The sequence below is a fragment of the Apis mellifera genome, linkage group LG14 (genome assembly GCF_003254395.2).
Source record: "Apis mellifera strain DH4 linkage group LG14, Amel_HAv3.1, whole genome shotgun sequence".
In the NCBI taxonomy this organism is placed as follows: domain Eukaryota; kingdom Metazoa; phylum Arthropoda; class Insecta; order Hymenoptera; family Apidae; genus Apis; species Apis mellifera.
This window is the reverse complement of record NC_037651.1, coordinates 3015116-3041995: the sequence shown is the minus strand read 5'-3', so window position 1 is coordinate 3041995 and position 26880 is coordinate 3015116. Positions and strand designations below refer to the sequence as shown.

The window sequence follows — 26880 nt, the reverse complement described above, 5'->3', positions numbered from 1 at the left end:
GAGCAACTGATTCGAAGAATATACAAAACGAAACTAACTCGTTCATTGTCTGCATACGAAATTGACTCATGTTCATTAACCTGAGAGCAACAACAAGGAAGATAGAAAAAAAAATTTCCCTATATTTCTTTCTAAAATAAAATAAAATAAACCATCTAGAAGAAATGAAAAATATATATGTGACTTGATAAAACAATATCGAAATGAAAAGACTCCATAGAAATCCGTCAATCGTTAAAATATTTATTTACTGCATAAAAAAATGGAAGAGTTTCGATAAGGCAACCTATCTCGTTCACGTGCTCTTCAGGTTAAACAATTTCTCCAGAATTGTGTCTCATCCATCCATAAAGTTTCCAGATCCAGTTTCTAGCTGAACTGAAGAGACCTTCCAGATAACAGTCTGCCCATAGAGAGTGTCGTCGTCGTCGTCGTCGTCGTCGTCGTAGGTGCGGTGAAGCGAGACTTCTGCCTTTTTTTCGTCCCACGTGCAACTTCCGCCCAGGAAAAAAAAAACTCAAGTTCGTGTAGGTGGCGACCGAATGGAAGCAGCCTTCTGAAGATTGCAAAGGCAATTTCCGCCGACAATGTGGTCCACTTTATTCCACGCATGGTGCGTACCCTCACTCTTGAGGGTCGAGAGGCAGAAAGACGAAGGGAGCCTTCAGCCTCTTTTATTTTTCGGATATGCCCTTCGTCCTGCAAAAGAGGAGCCTCTTGTGCAGCCAAGGAAAGGGATCGAGGGGATTGAAGGGGATTGAACGGGGAATAAGAAAAAGAAGTGACGTGTGTTGAAGCTGTTAAACGAGTCACGTTGCTTTAAGGGTTGGTTTTTATGGTTTTTTGTAAATTTTAAAAATATTTTTTTAAGCGAAAAAAAAAAAGAAGAATCGGATTTTTTAATTTAAAATCGTTCGAAAGTATATGTGATTTAATATCTTTTTGAATTGATCGTTCTTTATCGTTCTGTCAAATGTTTATTTCAATACTCGGATATGATATCTATTTATTTTACGTTCAATAGTAGATAAGAGTTTTGAATGATGTTTCCTCGATTTAAAAGTTTTTCCTGATTTCATCCCCTCGTCCCTCTTCCTTTTATTTTAACGATAATAATCTCAATTACTAATCTCAATTTATATAATAATAAATAATTTGAATTTTTTATCTTTTTAACAGATTTGGTATGAATGAGATTAATGGATTGTAAAGTTTTATGATTGATTAATTAACGAAAGATTTGCAAAAATAGTTATTGCTTTAGATATTAAAAATTTTTCTCCTATTATTTTAGATTTATTATATTTAAAGCTTCAATTTTACTTTTAATTAATCGTACATTTTATCACCATGGAATTTTATCAATGTAACGTATTTCTGTCTTCAAATTTTTTTATATTTCTTTCAATTCATAATAACCCAAGTTTTACAATATAACAAATTGTAATGATAACTCTGGAATTAATCGAATCCTACAAAATGAAATTTCCTATTAGATTTCATTTACATTTCATTTATATACATACACATACTTACATGTCAAATTTCAAATTAAAATTTTTTATAAATATCTTTAATATGGTACAATCTCATATCATCACCATACGAATCCTACACAGATTCATTAAATTTTTATTTTTATGAGAACAATAATTAACATTCAGAAAAAAAGGATTGATTCTCGATGGAAAATTGGAAAGGTTGAACAAACGGGCTATCGTTCCAGAAACTCAATCAAGTTTTAAGAACCTTATTTAAAATTAATGCACGCGGTTTTTAATCGGCTGTGCTATCCATTTGCCATTCATTCGCGAGAATCTTCTCCATTCGTTTCCCTTAGTTTGGATTGCTATTTTGTCAATCGAAAATTTCGAAATAGATACTTGATCTCGTTTACGCAACACGTCATACACTTGTAAAAAATATGGATAAGTACATATAGTTGTAGTACTCGCAATTGTGATATATCGTGTCGGGAATATTGAAACACATGTATAAGGGATACATGTCAAGAGTCGTAGTTTCTCGAGACGCGATGCTTTGGAGAAAGGAAGAGAAACGTATACGAAAGTAACATGTTAACAGAGTTATAATAGTATTCGTGATTTTTAAAATGTATATTCCGTTTGATAAAAAAAAATTAAATACCTCGTACGATGTGTAAAAATTTAAATATAGAAACAATATGAGATGATATAATTATATAGAAGAAAAAAATAGATATATATAAAATATATATGTTTATAATATTTACAATATTAAATAAAAATGGGTCGAATGGATTTTATTATAAATTTTTAATCAAAAGATTAGGCAAAAAATAATAGAACAAGTGTAGATGAAAGAGAATATTGGAAGAAAAACAGAAAGAGACTGAAAATGTGAGAATCAGCGCCATCTTTAGAATTCTTCCAGAATTTAAAGTGATATAAATAAAGAAAGCGATAATAATAAAAAAGTATAACATAAAATAAAAATTATCTATCAGCGCTATCTTTTGAATGCTAATGACATTTCTTTTAAAGATAGGAGAGTAAAATTGAGGATTAGTGCCATCTCTTGAATGTCAAATATATTTCTTCTATATAAAGTATAACAAGAACTGAATATGAGCGCCATCTTTTATATGTTTTTGGAATCAAGAGATGGCGCTAATTATTAATTTTTTACTCTATTTTCATCCTTTTTTTATTATTTGCTGTTCTTTTTTATATTGTTTCATCTACAATAATAGAAATGGCGTTGATTTTGCAATTTTTAATCCATTTTTATTTTTCTTCTATTATTTTTTCCTATATTTGGTGAAATGATGTGATCAGAGACGAAGTAAGATATTGAAAATAATTTCTTTTTTTTTTCAAAATTATAATATCTAAATTTTTAATGTAAAAAAATATAGATAATATATTTTCTACTTTATAATATATTTTTAGAATAATTTCATGAAATATAATATATTTAAAAATGTAAAAATTACATAAAAATATTCGTTCATTATCGATTCAATATATTTAATGAATCTGGAAAAAACTCGTAACACAGCTTTTTTTTTTACAATAATTCAGAAATATATAAATTATAAATCAAATATAGTTTTAAAAAAGAAATAATGAAACATATAAATTACAAATATTATAGATACAATTTTAAATATACAGAACTAAATTTTTAAATAAAAGAATATAGAATAGAACTATGTGTATGCGCGCGCGCGCATGTTATATATAGTGTTATATATAATGAAACATATATAATAAACAAAAATTCAATTTAATTAGCTTTTTATATAAGAAAAATGTAAAATTTTATTATATATACAATATACAATATAATAAATATAATTACATATAAGATATAATTTTATAAATAGAAAAATATTTTTTTTGTTATCTAAAATATGTTCATCGATATCTTTGTGCATCTCTTTCATATTCTTATATTTATCTAATATATTAATTAATATAATTGCACTTTCTATTATTATCCTTAATATATATATATAATAAAATATTAATAAAAAAAAATATCGTATGAATATTATTTCTTAGATTATAAAATTTTTTTCATTATTTATTTATTTTTATTAGAAAAATATATTTTTAAATAATAATATTAAAAATTCGAAAATTTTCTTATTAAAATTTTAGTACTTTAGATAGTAATATTGAACGCGAATTAGTATACATGGACGATGATCGCTTAGAAATTATCTATTTTATAATTATATAAATTATTGACTATAATTAAAAAATTATCTTAATCTTATCTTATCTAAAAAGTAATTTTCTAATTAGAGAACAGCTAGATAATAATATCGTCAATAATAATATTAATAATAATAAACAATAATAATATTATAATAAACTATCATAATGAAAAAAACAGTTATTATATTACACCATAGTTAAATTATATCGACATAACGATTATTCAAATCGGAAAAAAGAATATGAATTCAATTATCCTATAGATCTAACTTTAAATATATTGTTATATATATTGTAATATATATATTGTAATATATATTGTTCATAAGTTTTTCTTTATATTTTCTTCCACATATTCTTCAATATATTTTTTGAAAGCAGGTAATAATTTTTTTATTGTCTCTTCCATATCTTCAAATAAAACTATTAATACTTCACATATTTTTTTCTGTGTTCGTTCGTTATTACTAATAAGTTCTGAACTAAATTGTATCAAACTTTCTTTTATATAACACCATATAAAATGAACTGCATTTGATAAATATTCTGAACAAAATTCAGATTGTGTTATTAAAGTAAAAGATATTTTAAATATTAGAATAAAAATATTTGGAGCATTATTCATATATTTTATATCATTTAAAATATTATCAAATTCAGATTCATATTTTTTTCTTTTATCATCATCTAAAATCATATTTTTTAATAAATTCAAAAGCAAATCTTTTAATGTGAAGAGCATATCTTTGTTATCACTAGTTTCTTTATTAAATGAAAATTTCTTTTCACTTGAAAATTGATCATTCTTAATTAATATCTCTACAAATTTCATTGGATCTAAGAAACGAATGCCACAAATTACCAATTTCCCATCTTCAAAACATATAGTGCTTTTTTGAATGGGAATATTATTCAAATTATTTTTTAATTGTAAATCTATCTTTCTATTGATATAACGTATTACTTCAGCATTTTCGGATATTTTATCTGTATTGTTTGTAGCAGCATTACGTTTTGTACGATTAAATTGTCTACGAAGATGTTTAGAACGCAATGTAGATCTATATTCATCTAAAATTTTACCTTGAGTAGATTTAATGAGATCTTCTGCAAACTGTAAATTTATAACTGAATTACCAAAAAATAATAAATGAGCTGACAGAGATACCATATCTAATATATGAATTTGACCTTCTTCTTGATATTTTCGGTACATACAATATGCCTGATATCCTACACCAAAACCATTAATACCTAAATTACTTAAAACTAATGTATTATATGCAATTTTAGCAACATTGCTTATATCATTGCCATTTTTTATAAGTTTAGTAAGAATAACATTTCCACTATTGCTTATTAAACCAATTGTACCGCCTACTACAGTTAACCACGAACAAAAGGAATCTCTATTTGTTAATCCTATATTTTGTTCATGAGAACTTCTATCTACTAAATTCTGTACTGATCTACCAGTTGCCCATACACCACTTACACCAGAAGCTACTGTTGCACCTGTAATTGTAATAATATTATTATGATTTTATTTATTTTGTTACGATTATTATATCTTAAAATAATAAAAATTATTTTGTTATCATTGTCATATTTTAAAATAGCAAAAATTAGTTTTGAAACAATATAATGTATTATGTTATTGTATATTTTTTTTATTATTATATATATTAGTTATATGAAATTTTATTTAATTTACCCATTACAAGCGGTCCAATGGGTGTGAAAATAGATGCTACACCCAAGCAAATTCCACATGTGCCAACTATTGTAGAAGTTATATCTCCATATTTAAAAATGGTTGCTTGTACACTACATGCAGGTGAATCCAAAATTTCCAACCATACCGTTGAATATTCTTCAGTAATTTCATAACTTGGATCAGGATGATAGAATCCATCTTTTGGAAGAACCATTGTACATTGTGGTAAAGTATTATTTTTTATATAATCTATCCAACTTTTATATACTCTACCATTTCGGTCAATATACCATGTTTCTTCGTTACAAGTTTTATTTGAATATCTTATTTTAAAAATTGGTGTTGAATATATCTGTATTTTATCTTTCATTTCAGAATCAGTTACTTTTTCTTCTTTTGAATTAGATACTTCAGTCACATTATTTTTAGTACGAAATGATATATTGTAAATTATTCCATAATATATAGAATCTGTATCTATACATCCTTTACCATGTGTACATATTTGCTCATAAACAATATTTATAATTTTTTCTGCATCAGGTTTATAACAAAGTGTTTCAGTAATATCCTTTATTTGTTTGTTTTTTCCTATTTTTTCATCTTCAATGTATACATCTTTATTTTCTTCACTCTCTGATGGGACACCAAAAAGTGCATATCCAATATTTTGTCTTAAATATTTATATTCATCTGCAGTATACTTTGTCCATTCTGGTAAAAGTTCATAATATTCTTGTTGTTGTAATTTAGCAATTTTTAACATTTCATTCTATAAAAATATAAAATATAATTAATTACAATTACAATTAATTAAGATGGAAAGAAGAAAACTAAAATTTCATTTATATATAATAATTAATATTTACCCAATCAGTATCTTGATCAGCAATTGACATTTTTTTTTATTTAAGTATAAAATTTGTTCCAAAATTATTTAAAAATTTTTTTACCTATAAATATTTATAATATAGTAATAAATTTAATTAAAATATATTAAAATAAAAAAACCATTTTCATAATTTCTCATATATTATTTTTCTTTTATATTTTATACTTTTTATGAAAAAAAAAAAAATAAAACAAAATGGAATATTTACCTTTCAATTATTTAATAACAAAAATATTATATTAATGCACTTATAGTATTAAATTATTGGAAATATACTTAATTTATAATTAAACGTTATAACAAAAATGTACAATAAATGCACGACCATATCAATATATAGGCCTCTGTGAATAATGATGATCTTTTTTGGGGATTCCCATATATTTTTAAAATTTTTTATGTATATATATATATATACACATTATTTAGATACATATTGCGCAGCAAAAATTTATCATCATATTATAAAAAGAATAGAAAACTTAGTGATACAGTTAGCCAATCTAAAAACTAAAATTCCTCTAAAAATTAATTAATTAACAATTGTTAAATAGCAAATATAAATATCTTCTATCTTCACACTTCCTGTATATAGAAATCAAATATGAAAATTTCTATATTTTTTTTAATAACGGAACTTTTACACTACTATTTTTATAATTCTTAATTTAAATTAAAAATTTGGATTTTCAACAATAATTTTATATTTGACAATTTTCAATTTTTGTAATGAGATCATAAATTGATTATAAATATTATAATTAGAAAAATAAACTTCTTGAGAAAAACCTATCTTGCATAAGCATAAAATAATCTTGAAAATAAAAAAAATAGAAAAAATATTAAACACTTGTCTTTTTCTCAAATGTATTTTGGTAATCAACTTAAAAAAATAAAATTTATCTATATATTACTAACAAATTTTTTTTACATGTGATATTCATTGTAATAAAAATAAAATTTCTTCAAAAACAATATATTTATATTTATATATATAATATTTTATTTATAATATATAATTATTATATATTTAAACTTGCCATTAGATAACATACGCATATTTACTAATATAATTATAAATATATTTTTTCTCATTTGATATTTCATTATTCAAAATAAAAATAAATAGCAATATAAAATAATACAAAATAAAATAAGTAATAAATATAAAGTATTTTATAAAATTATTATATAAAAACAATGAAATATCTTTTAATAAAAAATGTTATGGAAAAAATGTTCTTATGAAAGTTGTTTGATATATATAAAAATACATCATGAACATTTTTTTAAATGATCACAAAGTAATTACATATTAAAAAATGAAATTAATGAAATCATATAACTTTTAATACATTCGATTCAAATTTCATAAATAATAGTTGATCATTATTTTCTATAAAAAAATATTAAACTATTTAAATTTTGATTTGAAAATTTACTAGTCTAGGAAATATTGTAATACGAAGTTTGTAATACTTATTATATAAAAGATAACAAAAGCCGTAAAGTACCGTTTGATGTTTTCCGTATACAATAAATTTTACAAATTTCTAATTATAATATAATAGACTATTTTAAACTAATGATTTTTCTATATAAATAGTTTAATTTTTTTTTTATAGAAATTAATAAATTGCATTAATTAACGTATTAATAAAAAAATTAAGGTTAATTTTCATATAACATTTCTGCATTCATTTAAAAATAATGAAAAAATATATATAATATACATTTTTTATCAAATAATTTTTGTATATGAATATTTTTTTTTTTCGAATAGTTTTTATGCATTTTTCTTTAAAAGATATTTTATTTTAAATAAAACATCCTGTATGAAATAATATGAATATATTGTATATAAGAAAATTAGAAATATTGAAAAGTTTTATAATAAATGAAATTGTTAATCTAAAGAGGAAATTTTAATATTATAAAAGCAAATATTAACGAAAATTTGTTTTATAATAAATTTATTATAAATTTAATATATTTATAAAAATAATCATTAATTATAAAAATCATAATTATACAAAATTTATTACATTACATTTTATGATGTTGCAAAAATTTAAAATTTTAAAAGGTACTTTAGAATTTTCTGAAATAAATTGCAATCAAATTTAAATGAAGAAAAAAATAAAAATTAAATTTATTTTATTTACATGACAATTAATTTAATGATATAAATAATATTTTATATTTTCAATTTTTTTAATACATAAATAAAAATATGCATAAATAATACTTCCATTGTTATAAAAATTATATATATATATATATATATATATATATATATATATATATATATATGTGTGTGTGTGTATATTATATTATTAATTTTACGTTTTTAATATACGTTTTATATATTTATATTTCAATGTTATATAATTAAGCTTTGTTATTTTACATGATATATATTTACATAAAATGATAGAAATATAAGGGTCTCTTATAGGAATAAAATAAAAATGAGATAGATAATATTAGATTTTTCTATCATCGGATATTATTATTTAATTTTTTATTTAACATTTTTACTCAGAATTTTATCAGAAATTTTTTTATATTATATTTATTGCAATTAAAAAAAATTAATGATTTTCATTAATAATTCATATTAATATAATTAATAAAATTTATATTTATATAAATAAAATTATATAAATAAAATTTCGTATATAAAATTTTCTAATCTTAAATTTCTATAATATAGTTCATCCATGTTCCAATACTTGATCTCTAAACACTGTGCTTGTGCGCCAACTAGCGACAAGAATCAACACTACTTTTTCTGCCGAATCGATATTCTGCTCAAATATTGACTTCGCGATTGTGCGTGGTGTCGCAAGCGAGTCGTGCAGTAGACGGCGATGCTCTTTTAAAAAGCGAGTTCTTGCGAGTGATAAGTCAAGTGCTGTCGATTGAAGAATTGGTAATCGGAATATCCTGGAAACAGGAAATAAAGAAGATGTTACTAGCGGCTAGTGCTGTGTTTTTTGGATTGACCCTCGGTCTCTCCCACGCGAGTAACTCAGCACTCGAGTCGACACCGAGCTCTTTCAACAATCATGGAGGTGATTTCATTTCTCTTTTCTCATGCCCTACATTCATTTAATTTCCTTAATTATTGTTTCTTTTTTCTAAAAAATTGCGCGTAGCAAATTAATTTTATATCTTTTATCGAATTACACATCACTTAATTGTATGTCGTTTATCGAATAGTAACTCGCAGGTGCAATTGTTCTTTCGAAAGCACCTGCAGTCACTGAAACTGTTATGGCGAATTCATTGACTTGCTCCGATCAGTATTACGATAGATGTATAAAATTGCATCGGATAAAGAATGATATTACAAATATAAAACTTTAGTAAATATGAGCGAATTATATGTTATGATTCTGCTTATGATAGGATTAGTCATGCTTTACGATAACAAAATAGATGTGAATCAGATTAGATTTATTCGCGTCGAAAACTTGGACTCTATTAAAAGTTACAAGAATGAAGTGACATTTTATGACGCTATCAGATATATATCGCTATAAATTTCATGTTATTTTCTAATTTTTTTAAATAATATATAATATTTTGAGATGATAAGATTAATTACTAAATATTTATATATCTAAAATAATAAATTATAAAAAATTCACAAATGAACTATTTTTTTCAATATTGAAAATCATTTTGATATATATGATTGCATTTTTTCATATTTAATTAAATATTATTTATGATTATATTTATAAATATATATTAATATATTATTTTATCTAAATTTCTTAAAAATATTTTATTTTTTATGTTATAATTAGCATTTATGTGAAAATAATTGTTAAAGAATTCTTCAATAATATTATATTAATTCTATAATTACGAATTATAATATTTTATATATTATTTTTTATAAGATATAAAAATATATAAAATTATAAATTTAATTTATGTAAGTTATATTATTAATATAATATTTATATTTTGTATCATTATAAGTAAAATTATTTTAATGTATTATAAAATGATCGTTGTGACACAAAATATTATTTCAAAATTCAACATTACAATAATTGCAATATATATACTACTTTTTTTTATTGATATTTAAAATATTTTGCATAACAACGCAAAGTATTAATGAACTATGTGTGATAATATTCGAAAATATTATGGTTTACATGTATTATATCTACATGTATACCGATGCTTTTAAATCTTTTATGTCTTTTTCTTTAATCAATTTTGATGTGTTTTGATTTATAATCACGTCTATATTCGATGATAACTAAAAATAATTCAACCAGTTTCTGTATCTCAAATTATGTGATATATCTCGCTTTTATAAACGTTGTTTTTTAATTCAAAGCAGAATAAAATCTCATTCGAAATTAAATTGAATCAAAACATTTTTCGAAATTGACAACAATAACGAACGTCTGTGTCGATTTATCTCGATTTGTATGTAATAACTTCAATCGATAACAACAATTTTACTATTGATCATTGTTCAGTTTGAAGAAAAATTTTAGATATAATAATTTATAATATATATATATAAAACTATTTAACTACGAATATATTTAATATATGATTATATAACTTTTATTTTATATTTTCAATAATTTGAAAAAAAAATATTTTTAAAAAATTAATTAACATATAATTAGTAATAAAAAAAATTAAAAAATAATTAAAATATATTTTTTAATAAATTAAGATCATCTGTATATTTTTAAATTTAATTTTTTTATCTGATTACAATATGAATATTAATTATATAAACATTATAATTTTATTATATTTAAAGAATATAATTAATTTTAAAGAATTTATAGTTATTAATTATTATTTAGCTACTCAATAATAATTAAATACAAAATTTATATTGATTAAAATATATTTAAAATAATTTTAATTGTCATAATAATATAAATTTATTTTTTTTGTAATAATTATTAAAATCTTATAGTATTAAAATAAAAATGTGGAAATTCAATATACATTATAAGTTTTCATATATTTTATTAATAAATAACATTTTGAGAAAATATAAAATTAAAATTAAAATAAAATCTATTATTAGGTATATTATTAGGCATTTAAACAAAATTTTATATTTTTAAAATCTTATAAATTTAAAATCTTGTATAATTTGATAAGCATTAATATATATGAATTAATTAGATCCCAAAGTTAAAATTTGGAACGAAAGTAGGATCTGATTGAGAAAGCTATTAAAATAATTTAATTATATCATCAAATATTTTTGAAATATAATATAAATATATTTGAATGAATATTTGATGTTCATATTCAGGAAATATAAGAAACCGATTCTAAGATTTCAAGAATAAAACATTATTTATCACAAGATCATTTAAATGATACTTTTTTTTCTTGTTTTATAAGTATTCTTTTTCAACAGATTTAATATTTTATTTTAAATATAATATACTTTAATTCTTTTTATTTTTTTTTTTGTATATTATTAAAATATTTAAAATCTTATTGTATAAAAAAAATTTTGCAATATTTTATGTTATAAAATAAATTATGTTATAAAATGTTATAAAATAAATAATAAATATATTAAATGTTTTTCTTTTTAAGTATAAAAATTAACTATAAAGATTAATGAAACATAAATAACGATAATAATGTTAATGTGCGTTAAATTTTCAGATCTTAGTTGTAATGAAATCTTCATATTTTCAATTAAAATTATAAATTTATATATTATATTTATTTATCTTAGCTTACAATATCAAACCATTCTCATATTTTGTATTATAAATATAAATATCATATTAAATTCAAAGAAGATTTTGCTCTTATCAAATTCAATTTTAACTTTGATCTTTCTTCTACATTATAAGATTGTAATTTTTTGTATTTCAAATTTATTTTAATTAAATATTTAATCAATGAATATTTAAGTTGTATCTAGATATTATTTTTGTAATATATAAACTATTTTATAAACTATTATATACATCATCAAATAATTAATTCTTTTTCTTTTCAATTTCTTTTATATGAATAAGTACGTAAATTTTTTAATTAAATTACTTTTTTACTTTTTTGTTTTATATAATAAATAATGATCTTATTTTTGACTAAATAAAATCATTAATTATTTATGAGTAATATAGATATATTAAGTAAGTAAGATGAAAAAATAAAAAATTAATTTAATCAATAACCAAAACATAAATAATGAGATTATTATCTTCAATAATAAGTTATAAATTTTTAAAAAGTATTCACTTGTGTGTGTATATATATATACATATATATAAAAAAATTCATAAATAGAGAGTTAATTGTAACTGAATAATATATTTTTCAATTTTTTATTTTAATAACTCATTTTTTAAATTTTGTTAAAATATTTTTAAAATTTTTTAAATCTTAAGATAAATTTGTTCTGAGTATATGTATATATTTTCTTTAGTTACAATTTTATGTTAAGAAATTTAAAATTTCTTTTCAAAGAGGACGCATGATTGAATTTAAAATATCTCGGAAACTTTAGAAGTTTCTTAACTGTATCAAATTTAGCCGTTGTGAAAGCTTTTCAAATAAAGTTAATTCATAAATTAAATTCCATAGAATTTTTTCTTTGATTTTCATATTATTAATCGATTATATTGGATTATATTATTATATGCTGGAAATCTATATTGCATTATATATTAATTGAAAATTATTTTACAAGTTTAGAAGACACGGAAAAATAAAGTTTTAAAGCAAATATTATTTGTTTCTTTATAATTTTATGAAAATATAAAATTTATAAATATTAAATTTATAAATTCAATTAAATGATTAATCAAAATAACTTTCCAAAGAAATAATATATTAATCAAATATTATTTTATCGCGAAATATCTTATAAACATCACTCAAATTGAAGGTTCTTTCATTTGAAAGATTCTAGTCTCAATGGCAAGGTGCAAAGTGTCAAACTTTCTAGAAAGCAGTAGTGAACGGAGTTTCGTTCAATTTAAGACTTTACCAAGGACTAATGTGAAATGTTACCGATTTCAATGGAACTTTACAAGTAGATGGAAGTAACGAAAGATATTAGAAACACATATTTATGAAATATTTTGCGAAGGAACTTCTCTTTAACTTCCTGTTTCTCTTGAACAAAGTAATAGAAATATCAATAATTTCGTACAATTCCTTGATTTTAGGCTAATTTTTTTAACATTTTCCTTTCTATCTTTATATTCTATCTATAATTTTATTTAATTTTTACTTAATTTATTTTTTTTCATTCAGATGTTTAGTTCATTCTAATATTTTTTTGTATTTAAAAATTTGTCGATTCTTTAATTCCTTTTCAACTGTTTATTAACAAATAAATGGTTTGAAAATTTTCACAAAATTTTTTACTGTTGTCTATGCTTGGTTAAAGTTTGAAGATAAAAGTTTTTAGAATGATGCTCCAAACTTTTCCTTGGAACTACACTTAACTTTATCAATAATTTAATGCCAATTCTGATACAAAGTAATACATTCTTTTATCAGATATCAGAAATTGTTACGATTATCATCATATATTTTATATTATTCATGAGTTATTAATCATTAATCGTTTTATTATATTTGTAATAAAGTTTATATTTTGGATTGACGTTAATATTATTTTTTAAAATTTTATCAAAGTATTTTATTATAAATATTATCATTTGTAAATGATAATCATTTAAATGAACAGTTTTGTTTTTATAAAGAAAATTTTATTAATTAATTTGTAATTTCTACTTCTTGTTTTTATATTTTTAAATTAACATTAATTTCTTAATATTTTATTTTTTTATGTAAGTAAAAAAATCAATGAAATTTTTTTAATGAATTTTACAAAATACGAACAAAATAAAACAAATATCTATAATACATAATATAAAAAAATAAATATAAAATAAAAAATAACATTTATATCAATTTGTTGATCGATTAAATTATGATTTAATAAATATTTTTTTAAATAGCATTTATAGAATTACTGATGCAAATTAATTTGCAAGAATCATTAGAAATTATATGAATACACATGTATCTTGTAAACTTTTAAATTCAATTTTCTCAGAAATGGAGTTTCGGTATGGATAAATTTTGTTCTAGATTTTTAATTTAATTCTTTTCAACAATTATTATTGAATAATCCACGTTATGTAATTTACTTTCAGCATTGAATTAGGAAAACGATTCGCAACATAGTTGGAACAACCACATGAAATATCTCTGGCGATGAACGCATTAACTACTGCTTTTAGTCTGAAATAGAAGGACATTGGTATCGGAATATAATAGTCAGGAATTGTTGTTTGACAATATAAACGGTGTTCGAACTTATCGGTTGTCAATGAATGGACTATATTCTCAACGCGATTGGATCATTCTTTGATCCATTTTCATTGAAATGCTTTCTATTCGTATAATCGATAATATTGAACTATGAAATAGATCTTCATTGTATCTTTGTAATGTGTTGAGATACTAAGAAAAAAAAAATAAAAGAGAAGAAAATAAAGAGAAAAAAAGATACTATTTAAAACAGAAAATGATCAAATAATTCTAGTTGAAAATGAAATCAAATTTTTTTGTGACCATTTCTATCATTTCAAGAAAATTTGATCTTATTATATTATAATCAATATGATATATTTTATAATTCCATTCTTTTTGACACTAGTATATTTACATTTGCATCATGCAAAAATAAATTTGATATGAATATATATATATATATTTCCACTTTTTTAATCAATATATAATCTATTATTATTATTATGAAAAAAATTAAAATAATAAATCTTTGATTTCTCAAATTTGTACATATGTTTTTACAAAAACAACAATATGATTTTTTATAGCATTTTTCTTTTTATTTATATTTAATGTAAAATATAAATTAATAAATACGAGACTTATCTTTTATTTTTAATAATCTAAATACTCAAATTTAGAAAATTAAAAAAATTGAATATACGTGTATATTTATTGCTTCGTTTAAAAACTTTTTTTTTAAACAAAACAATTATGCATGGAATTTTGAAGCACATATTTGACATTTTAGTAATTTACGATCTGACTTTTACCATGCAAATCAATATCATGGTTCCATCAAAGCCCCGAATCGAAAAATCGTCAGACCTCGTTTGGCTTTTCGAACGTTCTCGTTCAACTATCTCTAAAAATAAAGAATTCAGGTTACATTCAACTTAAACCTTCAGTAAAAGTCATTTATTCCGATCGTTTCTAACTAAAACATAAAAGTAAATATTACTTCATCACTAACTCTGTTTAATAAAGATAAAAAAAAAAAAAAAAGAGCATCAAGATATAAGGAATATGGATCAAAGATCATTGAAAGAGGAAAAATAAAACAAATTAATATTCAAGAAATATTTAATGATTTACTTATTATTAAAACATGATAAATTATTAATCTCTTCTCGTTGATACCTTCAAGAAATATTCAAATAAAATATCATGAACATGAACATTCGCGATTCTCTTAATGTCTACACAAAAATTTAAAATTATCTACACGATTCTTTTTTAAATCAACTTGAAATTTTAATTAATGCATTTTGCATTATTCGAATTTCAAGATTTCTCTTTATTACGCCACGAAGCTATTTCTGTGTACTTATTTCTCTTTTGGATAACTGCATTAAGAAAACAATTTTGAGGGATTAAATTGCTAAATTAAGTCACAAATATGACTTTGTAGTTTGAAGAAAAAAGAAACTATATTTGGATAATTCATTTAATTTAGAAAGATATAAAACATTAATATGTAATAATTTCTAGGATTAATCTTAATATAACTAGATATTACAGAAATGAAAAAATTATTTTTTAAAAAAAATCTGTAAAATAAATTTGAATTTTCGACTGAAATATGAAATTAAAATTTTTTGATTATTTAATAAATTTAAATATTTAGGATAACATATATTATTTATATAATAATTTTTATATTTTGTAATAATCATGAATAACATTCATAAAAATATATTCTTTAAAAGTAGAATTTCTAGAAGAAAAAATTTTGTTTGAAATTATAATCTTATATATCAGTATTAGAATTAGAATATTTATCAACCATAATAATAATAAAATTTTTACTTTTCAAATTTATAATCTATTTAAAATTAAAATAAATACTTAATTACTAATTCGATTAATTATTTAATCAAAATTTTCTTCATTTTGAAATTTGAATTTTGCCTTCGTTTTATTTATATAATGATATGATTCATTAATACTTTAATGCAATTGAAATATTTGAGTGGATACCACTCGCGATTATGATTAATGATTTAAATTTGTGTTAAATCGATACAGATAATCACGATTAATAACTAAATTAGTTATTTTATCTTCATTATTCAAATCGTTTTTATCGAAATATTAAATATTTTATTCCGGTCTCTAGTATCAATCAACTTTCGATATAGGTATTAATTTAATATAATATATATTTGTACTATATTGAAGTTTGATTAAATTTTGATTAAAAAGGAATAATAAATTTAAATTAACGAATCAATTGATTTCCAATGCTTTAGTTAGATATCAAAACTTCTTTTTTATACAACAAAGTTTAAAATAATTTAAAAGATTGCAAATATATATTGAAAAAGTTTAAAATAATATAACATCATTTACTTTTCTCTTTTCATTTATTTTTGATTTTTTATTTCAACAAAAATACGATAAAATAACACACAATTATACGATATAATAAATGAATAATAAACGACAATGATATCGTAAAGTATACATATATATAATAAATATTCAAATTATTCTTTTATTTTATTTATGTTAAGTACTTTGTTAAACTGGATCTTGTTTGTGTTCTTCAGCTCCCCGATTGGATTTGGATAGTCCAGAAAGCGGATACCACGGCTTGGTGAAGGAAAATGAAACTTTGGTCGAGGTCACACCACAAATACGAGCTATAGGTGCTAAAGTCTGCTCCTTCCGTATCGCGAATAAACACCATGGCGAAGCGCCCTTCGAGATTGTTTTGAAAGAGAAAGGAATGGCAGAACTCAGGGCGCTACGAGTTCTGAACTGCGAGAAACGGCGTAATTACAAGTTTGATATCGAAGCTGTTGGCTGCAACGGATCATTATCGGAAAAGTACGAATTATTAAATAAATTTAAACATCTTACAAATGTGATTCATTTTAACTTTTGTTATAATATTTGCAAATGCATGTATTCTATAATATTTTTTAAAAGATTTTCGATAAACAAAATGATAATACTTTTAGCAATTGGATCGATAATATCGATATTCAAGCGATTTGATATTAAAGTATTCAATAGAAGATCAATACGTATTAAAATTTTAGATATTCATACGAATTCTAAAGCGATGTATCGAATCAAAAACCATTCAATATCTTATAAAAGTATCGATATTCGTTTAATGTTTTAAGAAAATATCGATATCGTTTTATACTTTAGGATACCTTTCGATACCATTTCAAAACGTTATAACGAAAAGCAGATATTGACACAACTTGATAAAATAAGAGAATATGATTAGAGAAACAGATTCAATGTATCGATTAGCAAAAGTAATATGTACTTTGATAATTATAATGTTTAGAAATAGAAACTAAGATATCGAATAGATATCGAAATATTCATAAAATATTAAACGATTATTGAAGCAAAATATCGATATTGAATCGATTTTGTATACTGATATTAATATCGATTCTATCATTATTGATTAATAAAATACAAGTTTATTATTTTTCAGATGTTAGTCGAAGATAATACGTGCAATTATTATTAAGTGCACATTCTTATTTTTATTTCATATATAGAGATACGTGTAATCGTCACACTTGTTTCTTATATCACAATGAAGAACATCAGATTATATTTACTGATTTAATTATTATCGTTTGGCAATAGTATCCTTAGATAGCATAATAAATCAGAATTAAAGTTAATTTTTTTTAATTATATTTCAATCTTTTGATTCAACATATTTTGATTCGATTGAAAGTACAAAAAAACTATTATTATTTATTATCTATTTATAAATATCCAAATGAAGTTAGTTTATTTTATAATTTTCAAGGCATAAAATAGAAAATACCAAGTATAATGATATTATTTTTTTTTTTCTTTCATTATTGATTGCCGCCGTTTGTATAAAATTTAATTAATTTAATTTATCAATTACATTATAAATTCTTAATTAATTTTTTTCTAAATCCAAGTAATGAAAACTGCATATGAAAAAAACATTAAAATATGTAATAAAAGTATATAATTTTTATATTTTAATTTCTAATAACATAGATTCAAATTTCTGCAATATTGCATTGGAACAAATTAGATCATGGAAATAAAGATATTTTTTCAATTTCTTATCTCTGATAAGAAGTTATATCTCACGTAATTATCTAAAATCTGAGATAGATATTATATAATCACAAATTTTATCGTTTATAAATAATGAAACAATATTTCTGATAATATGATTTCTTATGAATGAAATATGATTTCTCCTTTCTTTTCTAGAATTCAGAAGAATCAATTTAAAGGGAATGATATTAAATTATTTTAAATTTATCATATTTATTACATATATTTTATTTTTATTATGTTTTTAGCGCCACGGTGCATATTACTGTAGTGGACGTGAATGAATACGCACCACAGTTTCTACAACCGGCCTATGTCAGTACCGTGGACGAAGGACGCCTATACGAAGAAGTGGTTCGTGTCGAGGCGTCCGACAGAGATTGTACCCCAAAATTCGGTGATGTATGCAAGTATGAAATTTTGACAGCCGATCAACCGTTCATCATCGACAATGAAGGAGCGATACGCAACACCGAGCCGTTGGATTACGAGCGATCTCATAATTACATCTTGAGCGTGGTAGCGTACGATTGTGGTATGAAGCAATCCGCGCCAGCTATGGTCACCGTTAAGGTCAATCGTGTTTGCGCGCCTGGCTGGAGAGGGATTCCAGAAAGAGTGGATTATGCCGCTGGTGTGGGCTCTCAACCTTTGCTTCCTTCCGCAAGGCTGGATCTTTGCGATGCTCCCTGCATATTACGCAATGTTCGAGCCACTTTGACTCTCGCCACGGACCATATAGGGAAAGGTTGTGATCGCGATACATACGGCGTGCGCAGCCAACGTAAGTTGTGCGGTGCATCTCGCGATAGCGTAGATTTATTGCCAACGCCCGGGCCTACTACTTCCTGGACGGCATCTTTGTCCCGAGACGAAGGGAGAGAGGCGGACGAAATTTTCGAGTTCGATGGGGTAGATTCCGCTGCTATTGTGCCCAATGATGTGCTCGAGCACACTCTAGCACAGAAATTTACGATTGGAGTTTGGGTGAAACATCGACCTCGTCCTAGACAAGATCCTCACGTTAAAGAGCATATTTTGTGCGCTGCCGATGATCACAGTAAGTTTTTCTCAAAATATATTTGATCATTCTATAAATAATACGATTAAAAATAAATATCTGTCTATTAGACAATTAATATATTTTTTTCATTACATACAATTGTTTATCGTTTTTATATTAAATTTCTTTCTCATAGCACTATTACCAAATAGCAACAAATTTTGTTTTTAATTCGAATCTTATTATCGGAAAGTATTATTCGAATGATTTAATATTATCGTATAGGATATATTTCAAACTCATAAAATAATTGGTTTTTTAATTTGCAGAAATGAATAGACATCATTATGCCCTGTTTATTAGAAACTGCAGACTGATTTTACTACTTAGACGCGATTTCTCAGAGGGTGATCCTAATATCTTCCGGCCTGCCGAATGGCGTTGGAAATTAAGCCAAGTATGCGACGATAAGTGGCATCATTATGCCGTTCAAGTCGAATTTCCCCACGTGACGTTGTTCGTTGACGGGGAAGAATGGCACACGGATGAGAAGAATCCCGAAGTTATCGACGATTGGCCACTTCACCCTGCGAAAGGTGTTAACACGACACTCGTTGTCGGTGCGTGTTGGCAAGGTTCCGACAACAAGACGAAACATCATTTCCGTGGCTATCTGGCTGGATTATCGGTACTAGTTGGAAGGACCGAGAAACCGGACGTGTTGTCCTGTTTGCGCCGTTGCCAGGAAGGTATCCACGTTCCATCGATGGATTTGCTCCAACCAGGGACCCAATTGCTCACCAATTCCGACCTAACAGAGGTACGAATCGATGGAGATAACCGTACTAACGTCGAAACGCTTCTCCGTCGCATAGGTTATTCCAATTCGAGACGATTCCCAACTCCGGGCCGTCGTAACTTCCGTTTAGAAACCACGATCGTCTGCGAGGGCAGTGAAAACAATCCCCTCCCGGTACCAACCGTTCAATCGTACGTCACAGTTCTACCACCGCCCCGTCCCGGTATTACTGTCAATGGTACTGGTTACGTGGCCAGGGAATACGCAGATTTTCGCCTAGGTGTACGCGTATTTCCAGACACTCGTGTCACTGCCGGCTCTGCTGCCAGATTAGACGCATGCGCGGTCAGCGTTTACCCGAGTCTCAATCCCGATCACGAAAGTTTAGGTTTGCCGGGCGACGCTCTGCGCAGATTCCGCTCCATCACCGCGCGTGTAGATCGGGATGGTGTTGTTCTCTCAGGCGCTGACACGCCTTATAATTATCAGCAATTGATACGTCTTATAATGTACACAAATCGGAAGCCAGCTTATTATCTCGACCGTGTGTTTAAATTGACTTGTTCCGAGCTTAGCGGCCGTTTCGCGAGCAACGAATACGTACAAACGCTGGCCGTTATTCATCCGAAAGAGAAAACTACCGTTCTCCCCCACTCCACCCCCGACGAACCACCGATTGCAAGAATTTTGGAACCAGCGCCTGGCCACGTGCAATTGTCTCCTCATCACGCGGATTTGCCCGAGGAATACGCAACGGCTGCGCTTCGCGAAGGAAATAGAAGCGTCGGAGGCGCGACCAGCAGTCATGCAGTCACGATTGTTGCGGTCGCCTGCATCTGTTTCTTGGTTTTGATGGCGGTGGTAGGAGCAGCAAGAGTTAGAGGAGCTGCGAAAAGACGACCATCCGCTGGAGATGAATTGGCTGCTGAAACTGAAATGGCTTGGGACGATTCTGCGCTTGCTATCACGGTGAATCCGATGGAAAGGCTCACGGAGCATGATCCTCATCATCAAAGTCAGAGAGACGAGGATGTGGATGATTCAGGAAGTTCAGACTCGGAAGATGGATCGTACAGAGATGATGATTTAGACAGTTCTGATTGCGAGAATGATTGCGAGATAAACAACGGGCGACATCGCCGTCACACTTCACCCCACGATTTGGAATGGGATCATCGTGATGTCTAAATTATATTATCCCTCTGCATTCATCCCCTTTCTTCATATATGGTGATTAAGCGGAGTACTAACTTATATTGTTTTTCGTTTAATGATCCCTTTCAAGTAATAATTATTGCTTCTTTTTTAATGACGCTTCGTAATGCATTGCAGAATGTTCACGTTGTTCTAAGGCGAGCTCTCGATTATATGAATTATACTTCCAACTATTTTCATAATATTCGTGAATTAAAACTTTTTGGAACTTCGATGCGTCTTTCGAGGAACGATATTAACATTTTCCGGTAATTAATCCGATATTCCTATGAATAAAATACGAAAGCGTCGTATTATATCCGTCCCCATAGATGAATGACATATTGGTAATTGTAAAATGTTAATAATTAGTAGTTAGTACTCTCCTTAAAAGCCAACAAAATTTGTAAGAGAGTGCGGGACGCTTTATTGAATAGTTAAAACACTTTTTATCTACAACATGCCATAATGTTGATAGATGAAAAATACACGTGGAAGATACTTAAGTTTACTGGGAAGTTCTCGGTAAATATTGGAAGCAATTAATTTATATTTGACTCATTATTAATTATTATTATTATTATTATAATTATAATTATTATTATAATTATTATTATTATTATTATTATCATTATTATTATTATTATTATAATTATTATTGCTATTATTATCATTATTATTTTTATTATTAATAGTAATAGGATGAGGGAACTTTTTATACTCTTAATTATCTTCTCCTCCTTTTATTCTATTTTATTCTATTCCACTATTACCTGTTATAAATATTTACTAACGCTGATTATTATATATATTGCTATTATATATATATATATTTGAATATAATTTCCTTTGATACACAGGACAGCCCGATAACGTAATCTGACTGTTATCTAATTGAATATGTATATTTTACTCTTTTTTATCTATAAACTAAACATTTTAACTCGACATTTGATCTCATAAGTATATATATAATCTATATTTTTTTCATAACGATCAAGTCTTTCATATTCGACTAAACTAAGTATTTAAAAATTGTACATGCCCATTTTATTATTAGTATGCTATCAATGAAATGAATAAACAATAAAAAAAAAATAATAATATATATACACACATATATATATTTCTAATCTGTAGCACGTAAAATCGGGCTGAGCCTAGGCCATCGTATGATACTTGCCCAATTTTCCACTTTATTTTTAAGTAAAGAGAAGAAAAAAAAAAAAAGAAAGAAAAACCTCTAATATAATTTGCACAATGTTCCTTCCTAATCAATCTACAGAAAAAAAAAAAAAAAATAAATAAAAGAAAAAAAAAACTCTTAGCTCTTAGTAAGGACATTGCCGCGCATCTTATGATAGTGCTTCACCATTAAGTACGGTATAATATCATATCCGTATACATGTGTGCGCATGCATATAGATTTGTATGCAAGTTCATTGCGTACATACAGACTGTATGGAGTACATGTGTATGTGCATGAAAAAGAAAAAAAAGAGAAAATAATAATAATTAAAAAAAAAGAAAAAAGAAAAAAAAAACATGTGTACTTACATATACATACAGCGTCCGATCATTATTCTGTGGTGAGGAGCGCGCCTCCATTTATACAATGGGGTACAATTTATTTATTGAAAAATAATGCGCAGCAATTCGACCAGCGAAGGATATCGTTTGTTATTTTTTTAAAGGATTATCGTGCAATCGTACTCGTTTCATAGAGAAACTGATTTTTATGTGCCTTTACGCGACTAGTATGTTGAATTCTACTCTATATTTTAATAGCGAACACTCAAACTGATTTCCTATCAGTATCTATCGCATGTTAGGCGTACCACTCGAGGAACATCTCGAATGCAAACTGCTCTACTGTTGTTGTATTTTTAAAACATTAACTATTATAACGGCATAGGTATTAAGGGACAGATGCGTGAGAAAAATGTCGCACGTTCGTTGATACGTGAACTAACTTGCGCGTTCATTACAAAAAAAAAAAAGAAAAAAGAAAAAAAAAAACAAGAAAATCGGGATGTGTCATACCGTGTATTAAGCGAAAATGTGTATTCTATTGTTTTGTATTGAAAGGGAAATATGTATTTCTAGCTGGTGAGCAAGTATTATAGTTCACTGTATCATTCGAATGTATGCCTCGTACGTGCAATGATCCGCAGGGTATTAATTATCGACGAATGATCTCGTTAAATAACTGCGCATTGATACTCGCTACGAAGTAATGAGAGGATTTTGTGTATGTATCTATGTATTTAGAATTATATCGACCGATCGAATATTTAGTATTGAAAGTTTGTGTACGGATATCTATATTCATAGAAACTATATGAACAATTTATTTTTCCAACGAGCATATCATATCATTTTTATAAGAGATTTGTCAAAAGTTTAAAAACTTTTTCGTAAAGGGCTCCTATATAGCAACTCATTATCGTGACGTTACTTGCCATAATCGTGATTCGTTTCTATCATCTTTATTTATATATAAAAAAAAAAAAAAGAAAATTTCTTTTTTTTTTTTTTTTTTTTTTTTCGTTTTCATTTTACTTTTCTTTTAATTATGTTAAGATAAAGAATAAGTGCGTTATTTATATATACATTTTCTTTCCATTTGATCGAGGAAGAAGAAAATGGCGCGATTAAGTATTCGAAGTGTAATAAAAGAAACAAAAAAAAAAAAAAAATAATAAATAATAATAATGGTGGCTAAAAGCGAAGGAAACAATATTATGCTGCTATTTATTTTATTTAATTCTTTTTTTTTTTTTTATAACAGCGCACATGCGACACACGTGTATGCGCATCTCAAATTTTCTCTGTAAATTTCCACGTGAATAATCGAAATCAATCAATAATATTGAAAAATTTATAAATCTCTCATCTAATTTACAATTTTTAGTTTGTTTAGTTATTGCAAATGCAATTCAATTATTTTTAAATGTATAAATTTAAATAGTATAATATTCGGGAAATAATTATGTTTACAATTGCATATGAATTTCTCTTTTTATGGGGCTATAAATTCTTTACATACATATACATATATACATCGGGGATCATAGAATTTATCATGAATCATAAGAAAAAAAAAAAAAAAAAAAAAAGAAGAAATTTGATTGACCGATTCCTTCTTCGATCGCACAACACAACCCTCCACAGACCTTTTCTTGAGTCTTTTACACGGCATAAGTATAAAATTTAACAACTGCACAAAGGATTAAAATGCTGACTTTCGCAATATTAGAAACGCGAGAATTCAAATCGCAATGTATTCTGTACTGGAAGTCAACGAAGAATATCCGTCGACAACTCGACTCGAGTACAGAAAGGGAGCATTTTTTTTGTTATCCGGTCTAAACGAGCCATTTGGAGCAAGATGATATGTATATGTATATCAAAAAGACTCGTTTTTCTCGGCTGCTAGCGAAAAAATATTCATAAGAGAGAACGACACCATTGCAACCTAACTAGGTGTAAACACGCCTGTTCTAAAGATGTACTTAATTATATTAATTGTATGGAGAAAAGAAAAAAAGAAAAAAAGAGAAAAAATGGAACTACACAGAACAAAACCAACTAGATGATACTATTATAATATATATTATACATAAAAATATATCTAAGCTGTTTGCAAATGATGATTTAAGAGATGAAAGGAGGAAAAAAAAGAAAGAAAAAAAGATGGTATGAATTTGTAATGTATTATTGTATTTTGTAGGCAGCTAGTGTACGTATACATATGCACATGTATCCGTGTATGTATGTTTACGTATATAAATATACATACTCTTTGACATTTACACGTACCATTCGCCTAAATAGTCTACAGAATATTTTCAATTTTCGGTCCAAGCTGAAACAATTCAGGAGTATACTGTTCGCGATCATAAGAATTACTATGATACTTGGAGAACCGCGAATTTCTGTTCCTGAATGCAAAACGCTTGATCCGAATTTGTTAGAGCACTTGGGCGCACGACAGATACACAATAGTACGCTCTCGCCTCTACTTCGTATATAAATGTTAAGTACCCTTTGATGCAAGAAAAGGCCACAGAAATTACGTGCGTAGGTACGTGTCTGTCACGTAATTCAAACTCGTTTCAAAAGAAAAAAAAAAAAAAAGAGATAAAATATTATCAATCCTACGGTAACGTTGTAATGAATTAAATAATCAACTATACCGACTATATAGCTAGGCCGTAAGCGAGATATTACGGACCGACTAAATTCCCTCCCGTCGCAGATTGATTGTGTGTTAACTAATAAGGTTAAGTAACGATATAGTACCGTTAAGGAATTTAATTATTAATACTGATACTATCTGTACGCTAAGCACAGTTTCAAAGTCATTAAGTGATGTGAAATATGGAAAAAAAGGTGAAGAAAAGATTGTAACACAAGTTTTGATTTAAACGTGTGACACACTGAGTTATTCAGCGCGTCTGCACGTGACGCACAGAAATGTCAAATTACCTTGTTATCCTGTAATTGAGAATCGTTCGACAAGAGAAATATTAGCAATAGTATCATACACAGAGAAACATACACGTACATACACCTCATACACATTCATATACACACATATACACACATAAGCGCGGCCGCATATACACGCTGCACAGGCTAGGAAAATGAAATACTATCTATAACGACATATTATAAATAATATTAAGACGTCAACTGTATTTGTTTAATAAAGATGTACATTCGAAAAGTAAAAACTAACTTTATAGCTTATAGAACGCATTGGAGTTTAATTATGTACATATTTGCTTTAAAAACATATATTTTATTTTATATATTCTTACATTATAATATCATATTCATAATATAATCACATTTGATAATTATTATTTATTGCATAGTGTAATAGAATAGAAAAAATCAAAGAACAAATTTCAATGTAGTTATATATATTATTAAAATAATTATTGAAATTATTTTGCGCATAAAATATTTAAAAAATATATTTTAATGTGTCCTATAAGCTAAAAGATAGTTAATATTAATTTATTCCCTCTTCATTTTTAATAAAAAATAAATTTTAATAAAAATCTTTTTATTTAATAGCATTTATTAACTTATGATTTATTACATATTTTTCATTTAAATATATATATCATTTAAATATTT

The 26880-nt window shown here is 25.5% G+C and overlaps 2 protein-coding genes across 2 annotated transcripts; one reads left to right on the top strand and one right to left on the bottom strand.

The window, feature by feature from the left end:
• Positions 1 to 3282: 3282 nt before the first annotated feature.
• Positions 3283 to 6796, bottom strand: LOC100577430. Its single transcript, XM_026445092.1, has 4 exons — positions 6525 to 6796; positions 6294 to 6377; positions 5422 to 6196; positions 3283 to 5222 (listed from the first exon to the last, which is right to left on the bottom strand). The coding sequence occupies exons 2-4, from the start codon at positions 6321 to 6323 to the stop codon at positions 4030 to 4032; spliced, it is 1998 nt and encodes a 665-aa protein (XP_026300877.1). The 5' UTR covers positions 6324 to 6377; positions 6525 to 6796; the 3' UTR covers positions 3283 to 4029.
• Positions 6797 to 9128: 2332 nt separating this feature from the next.
• On the top strand, positions 9129 to 25906 carry LOC413977 (calsyntenin-1). The gene is made up of 4 exons (XM_397413.6): positions 9129 to 9393; positions 17206 to 17485; positions 18982 to 19793; positions 20066 to 25906. The coding sequence occupies exons 1-4, from the start codon at positions 9288 to 9290 to the stop codon at positions 21721 to 21723; spliced, it is 2856 nt and encodes a 951-aa protein (XP_397413.3). The 5' UTR covers positions 9129 to 9287; the 3' UTR covers positions 21724 to 25906.
• The last annotated feature ends 974 nt before the right edge of the window (positions 25907 to 26880 follow it).